The 14,685-nt window shown below is 40.8% G+C and overlaps 1 protein-coding gene across 2 annotated transcripts in view; it reads left to right on the forward strand.

Annotated features, from left to right (window-relative positions):
• Positions 1–14,685, forward strand: part of tbc1d32 (TBC1 domain family, member 32) — a 104,573-nt gene that overhangs the window by 62,818 nt on the left and 27,070 nt on the right. For both annotated transcript variants that reach the window (XM_062044865.1, XM_062044866.1), the window contains exons 25-28: positions 2,401–2,509; positions 3,079–3,172; positions 3,257–3,382; positions 10,723–10,806. In XM_062044865.1, coding sequence (XP_061900849.1) covers positions 2,401–2,509; positions 3,079–3,172; positions 3,257–3,382; positions 10,723–10,806 — 413 coding nt within the window. The remainder of the gene's footprint in view (positions 1–2,400; positions 2,510–3,078; positions 3,173–3,256; positions 3,383–10,722; positions 10,807–14,685) is intronic.

A 14,685-nucleotide genomic window follows, 5' to 3' on the forward strand; every position in this document is an offset into this window, starting at 1 on the left:
CGATCCCCCCCTCCACACCCCTGATTGTAAATAATGTAAATAATTCAATGTGATTATCTTGTGTGATGACTGTATTATGATGATAGTATATATGATAGTATATATCTGTATCATGAATCAATTTAAGTGGACCCCGACTTAAACAAGTTGAAAAACGTATTCGGGTGTTACCATTTAGTGGTCAATTGTACGGAATATGTACTTCACTGTGCAACCTACTAATAAAAGTCTCAATCAATCAATCAATCAATGGTTCTTTTCCTCTTTGGTCCGGAGGACACAACGTCCACAGTTTCCAAAAACAATTTGAAATGTGGACTCGTCAGACCACAGAACACTTTTTCACTTTGTATCAGTCCATCTTTGTTGTTGATAAACGGTTTTCGCCTTGCATAGGAGAGTTTTAACTTGCACTTACAGATGTAGCAACCAACTGTAGTTACTGACAGTGGGGTCTGAAGTGTTCCTGAGCCCATGTGGTGATATCCTTTACACACTGATGTCGCTTGTTGATGCAGTACAGCCTGAGGGATCGACGCTCCCGGGCTTAGCTGCTTACGTGCAGTGATTTCTCCAGATTCTCTGAACCCTTTGATGATATTACGGACCGTAAATGGTGAAATCCCTAAATTCCTTGCAATAGTTGGTTGAGAAAGGTTTTTCTTAAACTGTTCAACAATTTGCTCACATATTTGTTGACAAAGTGGTGACCCTCGCCCCATCCTTGTTTGTGAATGACTGAGCATTTCATGGAATCTACTTTTATACCCAATCATGGCACCCACCTGTTCCCTATTTGCCTGTTCACCTGTGGGATGTTCCAAATAAGTGTTTGATGAGCATTCCTCAACTTTATCAGTATTTATTGCCACCTTTCCCAACTTCTTTGTCATGTGTTGCTGGCATCAAATTCTAAAGTTAATGATTATTTGCAAAAAAAAAATGTTTATCAGATTGAACATCAAATATGTTGTCTTTGTAGCATATTCAACTGAATATGGGTTGAAAATGATTTGCAAATCATTGTATTCCGTTTATATTTACATCTAACACAATTTCCCAACTTATATGGAAACGGGGTTTGTATTATCATTTACATACAAACTAATATATTTTGATATGCATAATTAGCATAGGAAGCTTGGATATATATAGCAATATAGATTTTAGGCCATATCGCCAATCCCTAGCAACCAACGGTACAAACAGACTAGGCAATTTGCCATATATGGACTTGGTAAAACGTGACACATTTAGAAGATCTTTTGGAAATCCTGTGAAGTTCTCATACTTGGCCTCATGCTATGAGATTTTCACATCACGTAGAACAAGAGTACAACATTTTAAACTTGAGTCTGAAAAGTTGCAAATGTAGAATTGGTCCCATTGAATGTGTTTTTGCTCTGTCACAGAATGATAAATCATGACAGATTGAAGGAGATGTTTAGATGTGAGCGGTGAAGCATTGACAGCATGTACATCATGAACATCTTGGTACCAATAAAGTTGTTTTTAGAAAAAATGTAATGTGTTACATGAAGGCTTTTTGCTCCTAAGTGCATCGGTGTGACGTGACAGCACACTTTCAAATGTAATCCTAGCCAGGCAGGAGAAACTGTTTGCCTGCCCTGTCACAGATAAGATGAAATAAAGCGGACAGGCAGTGAAAATGTTCCGAGACCATCTGTCATGCTAATAACAGCTGCCATGGCTCGTGCATAGAAATTTAAATGGCCTCGAAACGCCAACTCGCATCTCCTGTCAGAGAATTTTGTAAGACGGCAACTTGTTCATTCATCTGTCTTTCCCTGCCTCCATCATTATCATCATCATCATCACAGGTGACCATAATCATCAACCTCTATTTTTTATTTATCTTGTCCACTCGCTTATATATTGGCAATTATCCCAATGTGCCATCATTTATTTCCACAAAAGCGTATTTTAAACCAAACTGCTTTTCTTTGTATTAGAATTCATGCAGTAAGAATGGTTAATCATTTTTGCCAAAAGCGTGCAGACCTTCACAGTGTGCGAAGCGCAAGACAGCAGTCATCTAATATTGCCAATTTCTAATCCAAATTGCTCCGGCAACCGGAGCTAAAGCAGTTACCATTCAAGCTTAAAATGCAGTAATGTTGGGATATTCACAGATCTGATGAGGACTGTTAACAGTGAGCGTCCGCTTGCAACGATAATGAACTGCAGCTGCAGTCGTTTAAGAACCTCCATTCTCTGCGCACAGTCTGTAATTGCACTTTTCATAGGCACCTTTTATAGCTGGAGTGTCCTAAAGGTCCAGTAAATTTGGGAAAGTCTGGGTTGTGATGAATATACTCCACACTTCCAGCCAAAATTCAGTAAGTGTGCATCATCTGAGCTGTTTTTCTACCTTCTCAGGAGCTGCATCATAGACAATCTATCGGTGGAGAGGAACCACGTGCTGGTTCGTGTCGCTCTAGTCGGAGGACCGTGTGAGAGGAGACTTCCTCCTCGAGCCCTGCAGGAGGTCAGACTTTGACACACAAAAGCTCTCAATTTTGTGCACATCCAGAATTAAGGCTACAACAGGAAATAATAAAGTTTTTAATATTTTTAAAATCACAAATGACGCTTCAGTGGTTGTTTGAAGCCTTTAGCCTCGCAGGAATCGGGATTGGATATCAATTATTCAGGTCTTGTCTCAGTGAACGGAAAACAGGGTTTCATTTAAGAGAAGGTCGCAGAGAGGATATGACACATTTCTGAAGGGAAGGAGGGCAAGCAGATACCTTTAGAGAGCTTCTCCTTCACACTTCACAGGTCTCTTGCTTATCCGTCCTGTGTAAGAATAGGCTGTGATTTGGTGTGAAGTTTAAAAAAAGGAACACAACAAGCACGATAAGCGCAGCACAAAATAGCAGAAAAGGCTGAGAAATACGGACTATAGAAAAGAACTGTACCTGCAGTTTGATGCCTGTCACTTTTTTATTGATGCAAAGGTACAAATCACCTAAAAACTTTCTTTTGACTGCCTTTTGAGGTTTTAAAACATGAAGACTTGAAAAAAGTGGCCTCTCCTCCATGTTTAATGCACAGGGAGATAATCCTTATCCATGGCCCATGTTCTCATCCTATCCTCCACCATCCTGTTACATCCTTCACCCACCAAACCCCCAACACTATCCACTGGGTGAGTTTCTTTTCGTTACATTTGTGCTGGTATGTGACTTTTTTCTTTTTAACAATGACCTTCCTCCCATATGCTATTGGACAGAACCTGAAATGAGTGCCTTCTTGACTTCACCTCAAACCACATGGACAGAGGAGAACTGGATAGAGATGTGCCGCCGACTTTATCGCAGAGTTATGACCAGCGGGCACAACGCCCTGAGCGGCACAGGTAAGAAGCACCAGCTAGCTCACGGTGAGCCAGAGTACTGTGCTCCAGTGCGCCTCGCCGTATGACGTTTTCACTGCAGTTTGTCTCATTAGCAAGACTAACAATGTCACACTTAACATTAAAAGGGACCTATGATGATTGTAATATACATGTAAAACACTTCTTTGTGGTGCAGGTAACATGTATTTGAAATGCTTTGGCGTAATTTGTATGTAAATTCTCCTCTATGATCACTTTTATAACATCTTTTTTTTTTGTTTGACGCTCGTTTCTGAAGATGTTCCCAGATTGCAAATGAAACCACGCCCCACCACCCTAATATCACCGCTATTTTTTCCAGACATGTTTAAAAAAAAAATTAATAAACAAGGTGACACAGTGGTTAGTGCATGTGCCTCACAATACGAAGGTCCTGAGTAGTCCTGAGTTCAATCGAGATCTTTCTGTGTGGAGTTTGCATGTTCTCCCCGTGACTGCGTGGGTTCCCTCCGGGTACTCCGGCTTCCTCCCACCGCCAAAAACATGCACCTGGGGATAGGTTGATTGGCAACACTAAATTGGCCCTAGTGTGTGAATGTGAGTGTGAATGTTGTCTGTCTATCTGTGTTGGCCCTGTGATGAGGTGGCGACTTGTCCAAAGTGTACCCCGCCTTCCGCCCGAATGCAGCTGAGATAGGCTCCAGACCCCCCGCGACCCCAAAAGAGACAAGCGGTAGAAAATGGATGAATGGATGGATGTATTAATTGACCTGGTCACAACATTAGGTACACCTGCACACTCTCTCAATTCAGACTGCATAAAAAAAGCTGCTCTTAGCAGCTATCATGTCACTGCATATCGCACGTCTGTGTTAATTATGCACATGCCACAATTAAATGAAAATAATACATTATTTGACCATTTTTTGTATTCCCTCATAATCTGAACATTTTAAATTTGGCTTGTTGAAACCTGCAAAGACCATGTTTAAAATTCTTCAGTGAGAGCCCGTTCAAAATAAATAGGTTACATTAGGTGAACATTAAGTACTGAAAGGTAAAGGAGGATTGATGGAGCATTCAGTTGTGCACAGATATAGTCACCAAAATTATACCTGACCTTTGTCTTTAGATAACTGAAGCATCATTTGTAGAAGACTGTTCAAAATAAATAGGCTTGTTCTTCCATTGAACATTAAGTAGTGAACGTTTGATGAAGATTGGTTGGGAGTTGTGACCCGTGGAGCGCTACTAATGTGGTGAAGAAAAATCAATACAAAAGTGATTCCATTCCTTTCTATTTTGCTGTGCTGCTCTCACACACAGATGCACACATTCACACACGCACACACTAAAACCTTTTAAGAAGTCCTCATCGGCGCTTTGAAATGTCTCGCTCGCTCGCTTCTCCTACGCGGGAGTAAATTTATGTGTGACTCAGCAGGACAAAAACAAGTCACATTGAAGGCGGAGTCGTCTTGTCATGAAGGCATCTCGTTTGCTGACTGCTCCTCTTCATCAGCACGCTGTTCAACTTCTCTTTCTTGAGCCCGCTTTTTACACTTTCCATTACAGGCGGGAAGGGCCTGATGACTATTTATCTTGCGCCTCCCTTGCTTTTATGCCGCCCGTCATTAAGCACTGACATTGCGCCTTTTAAGAGCTCTTCATTGGAGGAAATTGTAGCATTTAATTCTAATGAGGTATCAATTAGTGATGTTTCTTCCGCAATTGATTGAGCATTCACTTGTTGTTGGTTGCCACTTGTGCAATGATTATCACTTCTTTGACGTGATGGAACATTATGCCGTCCTCCAGCCGCAGACCCAATGAAATATGTTTATGCTCAATAGCAGCTTGTCAGGAGTTTCTTTATACCTTAGCCCATGGGTGTCAAACTCTGGCCCGCGGGCGAAATTTGGCCCGCCGTGTAATTTCATTTGGCCCTTGAGGCAATATCAAATTAACATTAGAGCTGGCCCGCCTGTATAATACAGCGGCGGTGCCACCGTAACACCGCATTCACCTCACCGCTAATACTCATACTTGCCAACCCTCCCGATTTTCCCGGGAGACTCCCGAATTTCAGTGCCCCTCCCGATAATCTCCTGGGGCAATCATTCTCCCGAATTCCTCCCGATTTCTACCCGGGCAACAATATTGGGGGCGTGCCTTAAAGGCACTGCCTTTAGCATCCTCTACAACCTGTCGACACGTCCGCTTTACCTCCATACAAACAGTGTGCCGACCCAGTCACATAATATATGTGGCCATTACACACACTTAAGTAAATGCAAGGCATACTTGATCTACAGCCATACAGGTCACACTGAGGGTGACCGTATCAACAACTTTAACACTGTTACAAATATGCGTCACACTGTGAACCCACACCAAACAAGAATGACAAACACATTTCGGGAGAACATCCGTACCGTAACACAACATAAACACAACAGAACAAATACCCAGAACCCCTTGCAGTGCTAACTCCTCCGGGACGCTTTTATTAGTAGATTGCACAGTACAGTACATATTCCATACAATTGACCACTAAATGGTAACACCCGAGTACGTTTTTCAACTTGTTTAAGTCGGGGTCCACGTAAATCAATTCATACATGCACAATATACATCCCCCGCTACCACCAAGCCCCGCCCCAACCCCGCCCACCTCAAAGCAAAGGGAAGGACACAGCAGAGCTCCGGGAGCAAAAGTTTCTGTGTGAGCTGGCCTTTCTGTGTGACATCTCAAACCATCTTGATGCGCTGAACCTGCAGCTACAGGGGCGGGGCCGCATCATCACAGATATGTACTCGTCAGTGAGAGCTTTTAAAACAAAACTCTGCCTGTGGGAGAATCAGCTGCCTAAGGAAACCTTGGCCATTTCCCCTGCTGCCAAACCATAAAAACGCAGATCTCCACAGCCGTGTGCGCACAGTTTGCTGAAAAACTCAGTGTACTCTGCGCTGAGTTTAGCCAGCGATTTGGCGACTTTGATGGTCAGAAATGTAGATTTGAACTGCTTAGTAATCCCTTCACAGTTGATGTGGAAAAAGCACCAACTAACCTCTAAATGGATCTGATTGAACTCCAGTGTGATGACACTCTGAAGTCAAAGTATGATGCTGTTGGCGCAGCACAGTTTCCACAATTCATCCCTGACATAATGCCTCAGCTCCGCACCCAAACTGCTCAATTGCTCTCCATGCCCCGACATTAATGAACTAGCATCCAAGAAAAGATGCCAGGTATCTGGCTTGGGCACACCAGATTAGATCAGTGTGTCGTAAACTGAGCAGTAAAAAGTCCTGAATGGTTGATTTATTTGTTGTTATTTTATTTTCAAATTTATTAGCTTGTGGAAAAAGTTAATGTTGATATTTACCTCAGAAGGCTGCAATTAGAAAAGAGGCATTCAATTTTTATTTTTTATTTTATTTAATATACCATTGATGTTTTTTCGTTTGTTTTTTGAAAGTTGATTTTGCACTATTAAGTTATATAAGCGTTGCTTGTTCCATATTCAGTGTTAAAGCAAATCAGTGTAGCAAACGTTTTATTCATGCACTTTCTCTTGCTACTTCAAGGCTTGAATGTTTGATTAATTCATTATTGTTATTTTATTTTCAAATGTATTATTAGCCTGTGGAAAAAGTTTATTTTGATATTTACCTCAGAAGGCTGCAAATAGAAAAGAGGCATTCAATTTTTATTTAAATTTTATTTGATATGCCATTGATATTTTTTCATTATTATTATTAATATTTGAAACTCGATTTTGCATGTCACTATAAAGTTATATAAACCTTGCTTCTTCAATATTCAATGCAAAACTTGTTTGGGTCCCTATTAAAAGGTTAATTTGTTCAACCTTGGACTGCGGCTTTGTTCAGTTTAAAATTTTGGCCCACTCTGTATTTGAGTTTGACACCCCTGCCATAGCCGATGACTTACTTGAACATATGCAGAGTTTAATTCAAACTTTGGGTTTGACAGTTAATATTGTAGTTGTTTTTAAATCTTGTGAGTTAGGGAAGTGTAGCCATATGGAGAGTCAGGAAACATAACAAGAGTCAGTACCAAATGTATATTTTGAAGTCTTTTTTTATTTAAATGCAGGCCCTTATTTGAACAGATGCATGCTAAAAGTGGAGCCAGGACATTTCAGTTGAATGTGGAACTGATCTACTAAAGGTTTGCATGTTGTAAAACACGTGCAAATTTGATAGCTCATGCAATGCTGATCTACTAAACGTATGTGCAGAGGATTGCGTCTCTTTAAGTGAGAAAAATAAGGAGCGCAATACATTTAGCCTGTCTGTCTTCATGAATATGCAGAATATATGCTGATTATCAGAACGGCCACAATACTGTGAGGAGAAAATGTAAATATAACTATTTAGCACACACAGTGTGGTTTATTGAGACTAAAACTGTTTTGCGGCGGCTGTTTTGTATCTATATAGTATGTCTAGAAATGACGTGCAAACCGGCAGTTGCGCAAAAATAGCTGTGAGAAAGGAGGCGATTGCGATGCAGCTCTGTCCAACGTGTGATTGTCAACATATATGGACAGTCAAGAATAAAAATATTCAACATATTGTCTAAGCAATGTGATTTTTTAAATCTTGATTTAAAGGGCTAATTATAAACAAATTAAATCGATACATTTTGTTACAACTTTTTGCAATATGCATTTTCTTGCGTCTGGGACATTCCAGCGCATGTGCCATGCAGTTAATGCCAACATCTCCCAGGGTGCACCTTCAGCACGCTAAAAAAGTGGATTCCATTGCATGTGCACTGCAGGACTGCTTCTAAAATCCCCATAAAGAGTGATGCCCTGTAAAAATTTTTACTTTGATGCAACTTAAACATTTTTTTACCTTTCCAATCAATTTTTACAAGTTTTGATAACTTTCTGGTTTTTAATTTCATAAAACTTTGTATAATTAAATTGGTGATAAGTTGAAGATCTAAAAAAATTTGTTTTAATAAACATGAAAAAAGGCAGCAAATTAATTACACCAGACCTAATTAAAAGTATATTCATACTTGCCAACCCTCCCGATTTTCCCGGGAGACTCACGAATTTCAGTGCCCCTCCCGAAAATCTCCCGGGGCAACCATTCTCCCAAATTTCTCCCGATTTCCACCCGGACAACAATATTGGGGCCGTGCCTTAAAGGCACTGCCTTTAGCGTCCTCTCTCACCTGACACCTTCACCCCTTAACAGCCGCATGCTGTCCAGGCGTCCGCTTTTCCTCCATAAAAACAGCGTACCGGCCGAGTCACATAATAATATAGCGTTGGAAGGGTTTAACAATGGTCTTTACGCAAAATGTCAAGACATGCTGACTCGTTGTATGATCTTTTAACTAGTTTAATAATAACGCAAGGCATACTTGGTCAACAGCCATACATGTCACACTGGCGGTGGCCGTATATAAACAACTTTAACACTGTTACTAATATGCGCCACACTGTCAACCCACACCAAACAAGAATGACAAACACATTTCGGGAGAACATCCGCACCGTAACACAACATGAACACAACAGAACAAATACCCAGAACCCCTTGCAGTACTAACTCTTCCGGGACGCTACAATAACATCTACGGCTTTTGGAGCTCAGTGCACAATAGAAGAACGAAGAAGAGACATGGCGACGACGAGTAAGAAGAAGAAATACGCTTGCAAGTTCCAAAATGATTGGAAAAAAGAATTTAATTTCATCCAGAAAAGCTCGAAGAGGAAGAGGTTTGCTGCCTGCACCTCAACCCCGCCCCCGCAACTTTCGATTAAATATTCAGATTATATAAATATTTCTTATCTTTAAATCTTTCTACAAGGTCTATTAGCTGCCATTCAAAGCGTTGATGACAAAGCTGGCCGTTGATCTGAAAAATCACAAAAAGAAGGTCAAGCAAAAAATACTATTACCTGTTTTAGTTCATATCCTCACTCTCTGCCTATCTAATGTACTGTATGTGATTTACAAAAAGTTCACAAAATTAAGTTAAATTAACTATACCTCTACACAAGTTTTTACAGTGTACATAATGGTCTGCTACATGTTTCAAAACATATACAGAACACCACAGGTAGGAGCATGATAACATGAATGTACAGTAAATGAGTGTCCCCTCGGTGAAAGCTACATTGTACATGCAAAAAACTCATTTAAATAGGGTGGTCTGCACCAGTTATCAATTGAACATGCTGTTTTAGTAGATCACATGCAACACACCCACTAATGATAAATAAATAAATGATAAATAGGTTATACTTGTATAGCGCTTTTCTACCTTCAAGGTACTCAAAGCGCTTTGACAGTATTTCCACATTCACCCATTCACACACACATTCGCGGCGGGAGCTGCCATGCAAGGCGCTAACCAGCAGCCATCAGGAGCAAGGGTGAAGTGTCTTGCCCAAGGACACAACGGACGTGACTAGGATGGTAGAAGGTGGGGATTGAACCCCAGTAACCAGCAACCCTCCGATTGCTGGCACGGCCACTCTACCAACTTCGCCACGCCGCCCCTAATAATAATAATACACACAATGTTTTGTATGTAGACGCTGTTTAGCTTGTGGTATTTGGATTTTAGTAGATCAGACCATGTGTTTGTACTTGCTGCACAGCTGTAAGACCATACCCATGTGTGTTTTGTATTAAGTGATTTGTTTATTTTTCAATCACAGTTCTCATGAGTTGGTGCTGCACGGGAGGCCTTTTTCAGCCCACAGCTCATTTCTTTATTGGTCCTGTGCATATTGGAGAAATAAATTATATTCAATATTATTGAGATATAATACATCCTATACTGATTTGCTTTGTCAACTATAACATATTGCTAATTTCCCTTGAAGATGAGAATCTATCCATCCATCCACCCATCCATCCAATAAGAGGAGGTTTTATTCAGGTAGATTAGCATACATTGACCCACATTGGTTTTTTGACAGCTATAATGCACAAAATGTATCAAAACCTTGATGAAACAAAAATGTTTGACACACCTGATCTAAGTAAAAAAAGGTAATTACACTGGTTACCTCAGTTTTTGTTTTTTGTAGGATTTATTTTTCCACAAAAGTTTGCACCGGTCTTGGTATACCGTCTTGGTTATAGTGCGGACAAACATTGTGCATAACACTTATTTTGTGGAATCGTGGAATAAAGAATCCCACGTTGGCTAGTCTGTGCTTTTTGTATAACTGCAAAATAACTCACCAGGGGCCCAAGCTGCGTGTAATCTGATGTGTAATTGCATCTAAGATTGTTGTGTTGCCTTTGCGTTGATGTCGTGTGACTCGTTGGCTTTAAGTCTGTGTCTTTGTGCGCAGTGCTAGCTGACCTTGTGGAGAAGGCTGTGGTCCATCTGTCCAAATCTTCTGCAGAGTGCGTCTTTCCTCCGCCTCAGCACAAAGGTCAGTGTGAAGCAGCAAACATGCTGGGCTCTCTCCTCAACAAGTCACATATAAGAAATGCTGCCAAAGGGCATCCAGTGGCTCAGCAAAGTAAACCAGACTTTATGTTCTTGAGACACCAATGTGAACTCTGCTCTCAACTGGCTGTTGCTGTGTGATAAGAAGACACCTTTTGAGGAACTCTAGTCCCCTTAAAGATTATACTAATTGTCGGGTTCAGAAAGAAAAAGCAATGACACATAAAGGTTCAGCAGTTAGAGAATCATAGTTGGAAGAACTATTTAGTAAAAATCAGGTTGTCATACCTCTTTCCTTACATGAAAATGGGTTGATCTTCACTTCGTTTTATTGCACCCCGGGTTAGAACATGTTGCATTAGCATATTAAACAAGTGAGGGCTGTCAGCAGGTTGGTGTTTGGTTGCCGCTGGGCTAAACAACCTAATCACGGACAGCCTAAACACATCCACCGCTAATTAGTGCATCTTCAGCTTCAGCGTGCATACAAACTGTAACATTTCCCATTGGCGTTGAGGTGCTAATTGCACGTTTCGTGCTTATTTTTTCCCCCCTCCTGCAATTTGCACAAATTAAATTCATGATATAGACCACCAGAGGAAAAGTGAAGAACTTTTTTTTTTTTTTTAACACGTGCGATTTGTTGTGGACACTTCATTAGGAACATTGTGGCTCGGAGAGCGAACGGCGGAGACAAGCTGGTAGCTAGATTGTTGGCTAACTAGTCTCCCCTTCCTGTAACTCAGTGCGGCATTGAGGCAAGAGGAACAGCGAATACCTAAGGCTAAGGCGAGCGTTCCAAATTTTTTTGATAAGATTGTATTTTTATTGATATTGATCATGTAAAAAAAACACTGTAGTGATATTTTTGATGCGAAAAAAAATTGTTTAAAAAAAAAAAGCTGATTTCCGTGGACATTTCACATGCCTATAAAACATAAGCACAAGACCCTAAAATGTGTGTTGTAGGAATACTAAGCAAAAATATCAAAGCAACATTTTGAAAGAGCAATTGTTATAGCATGCTGACTATTTTATACATAGTGTATTATTAACATTTGAAAAACATTTTTTATAGAAAATGTGAAATGTTAAAATGGCTTCAACATGCTACTACCATATTTTCCGGATTATAAAGCGCACTTTAAATCCTTTTTTTCCCCACAAAACTCGACAGTGCACCTTATAACCCGGTGCAGCTAATGTAAGGAATAAGTTTGGTTGAGCTTTCCCACCTCGTAGCTATTTTATTTGGTACATGATGTAATAAGTGTGACCAATGGCAGTCAAACATTAGAGATAAGTGTAGCCTGCACTATCATGGCAATATGACTCAAGTAAACACCAACATTTTATATGTTCCATTGAAAATATAGAACATTACACACTGTGCTCAAAAATCTATCAAAATGTTTTACAACGACTTTGGTAAGCTATGAAGCCACACCGCTTGATGAAAAAAGTTTTTTTTGGAATGACAATAGATTATTTTTATCACCTACAGGTTTACTGATAGATAAAGATGTCAGGAACAGATCAAATATCTTCTTAGTAACTTGCAAGAAGTCCCGCGGTCGCTACCTTTTTCATGGTGGTGTTAACAATGGCCTTCATCTCCCCTCTTTATCGCTTTAGTGGAGTGATGAAGGCTCTTTGCTGTGCGGATCGGTCCACGCTCGCACACGCACACACCCACACACACTCAAGCTTAGATCCTGCACTTCTAATCAATCCTGTCAAATAACCTTTGTGGAGATCAAAAGCCAACTGGGCTTTTGTTGAATTCTGCCACACGCTGTGTGCGTGCGTGTGTGCGTGCGTGCGTGCGTGTGTGCGTGCGTGCGTGTGTGCGTGCGTGCGTGGGTTGGACAGACGTCACCTGAAGCCTCGGACCTTCTTGAGAGTGCTCTCATTGTGCGGCGAGAGCAGACTCATTTGGCAAGCATTAACCTCTGTCACATCAGCGCTCTGTCTCCTCAGCCTTCACGCGCCTCGCTGATGAAGGCGGCCCACTCATGAAATTCATGTAGCCTGCACACAAAGACGAGAGCAGCTTTTTATCCTAATAGTACTCTTCCGAAACAACGCACACACTTGAATGGCTTCTTGTTCAAATAGCACATGCCCACACTGAAATGTTTCAATTATGTTGATTTCCAGACGCTGGTCACCTCATATGTTGTTAATTACAGTATATGACGGATGAGTTGTTCCTGTAAAGTCACAATATGTAATAATCTTACCTTGAATTGACACCTTCAAAATCATGTGACTACTACACTGGCTCAGAATGAAGAAGATAGTATCCCTGTTTTCGCCACAGTGAACCCAAATCTCATACTTTAGAGTTCTAAAGTATTAGTGAACCAGCCAGCACACATTGATTTTGTACAGTAACTTTAATGAAATAACTATATTGTCATGATCCCCCATGGGTGTTTGCCCTGTGTTATTATTTTACGGTGTTTGTGTTGGTTTCTGTGTAAGTGCTTCCTCCTCGCTTGTTTCCCACTTCCTGTTGGAGCGCTAACTCTAAACACTTGCCCCGGATTGGTGATTAAACTCACCTGCCAGGAAAGCCAATTAGTTAGGGTTATAGCCAGGGTCTGCCTGTACACATAGGCTAGTTCATTGTTTCTCTTATGCCACAGTGAAGGTTCTATATTGTTGGGTTACTGCACGACTGGTACCTATTTAAATGGCCTTCTGCATGCACATTGCTACCACACAAATACTGTGCCGTGTAAAAGGCCTGCACATACAGTAGATGTCTCACTTCTTAGCAAAGTTCCAGTAATAGTTGGCCATCATTCAACTCTGCCAGCACCTGTAGCTTGTGTATACAGTCCCTAACAAAAATCTTGTCGTTTGAGTACAAGTTGACCTTAAGTGCCCCTCAACTATATGTCTAATAATCTTATTTTATTTTTTTTTACAAAATGGCTAATTTCGATCTCACCAGCTTTTAAAATAAGATTTTGATGCCAAACGAAAATTCTGGAAAGCATTCTAACGTTCACAGCTTGGCAAAGCCCACTGAGTCAGTTTTTGTTAGGACAAAAGTCTTGTCGCTGTCAAGCGTTGATAAACAATGCGTTGTGGAAGACGCAAGAGGTTGTTGTGATTTTAGGATGCAGACGAACGAGGTAGCAGTATGCAGTAAAAAAATTGATTATTTATTGATAAAACAAACAAAAAGCAAGAGCAACGGGGAAGTGCTTTGACCGGACAGGATATGCCAAAAACAAAACAAAATGCAAAACACTTACAGGAAATGTGGGGCAGACATCGTCCACAAAGTACAAGTCTACTTGCGCTCAGCATCAAAAGGATCGTCTATGGTCCCCAGTGAATAGAGAATCGATAACAATGTCCTGACAACGAAGGTAGGGAAAAGGATCAACTTAAATAGTCTTGCAAACAGAAAACAGGTGAGGGGAAATGCTCCAGGACAGAAGTGAAGCAGCCAGGGGAAAACACCAACAAAACCGGAAGAGCCTGCCAAAATAAAAGCACAGGACAGGAACTAACACAAAACACAGAAGAACACTAACAAAACGCAACATAAAGGTACGGCCTGGTGTAACCAGCCGTGACAGTCGCCTTGTCATGTGATGCACCCAATCCTAAATTACAGCCTCACCTGTAATCACTACTTGATCGATCAATTAGTGTGAACCCCAGCACACCAGACCTTCACATTAACTGCAACTTGGCCTCTGACAACATGCATTAGATTCACCCTAAGACCAAAGTGTTCATTATCAAGAGGCTGAAAACCACTGACACCTTCAATGTGTCTCAGTGTCAAGTACAAGGAATAAGAAAAATATTTGAAGAGACTGGAGATGTTTTTGGCAAG

The sequence above is a fragment of the Entelurus aequoreus genome, linkage group LG04 (assembly GCF_033978785.1).
Source record: "Entelurus aequoreus isolate RoL-2023_Sb linkage group LG04, RoL_Eaeq_v1.1, whole genome shotgun sequence".
In the NCBI taxonomy this organism is placed as follows: domain Eukaryota; kingdom Metazoa; phylum Chordata; class Actinopteri; order Syngnathiformes; family Syngnathidae; genus Entelurus; species Entelurus aequoreus.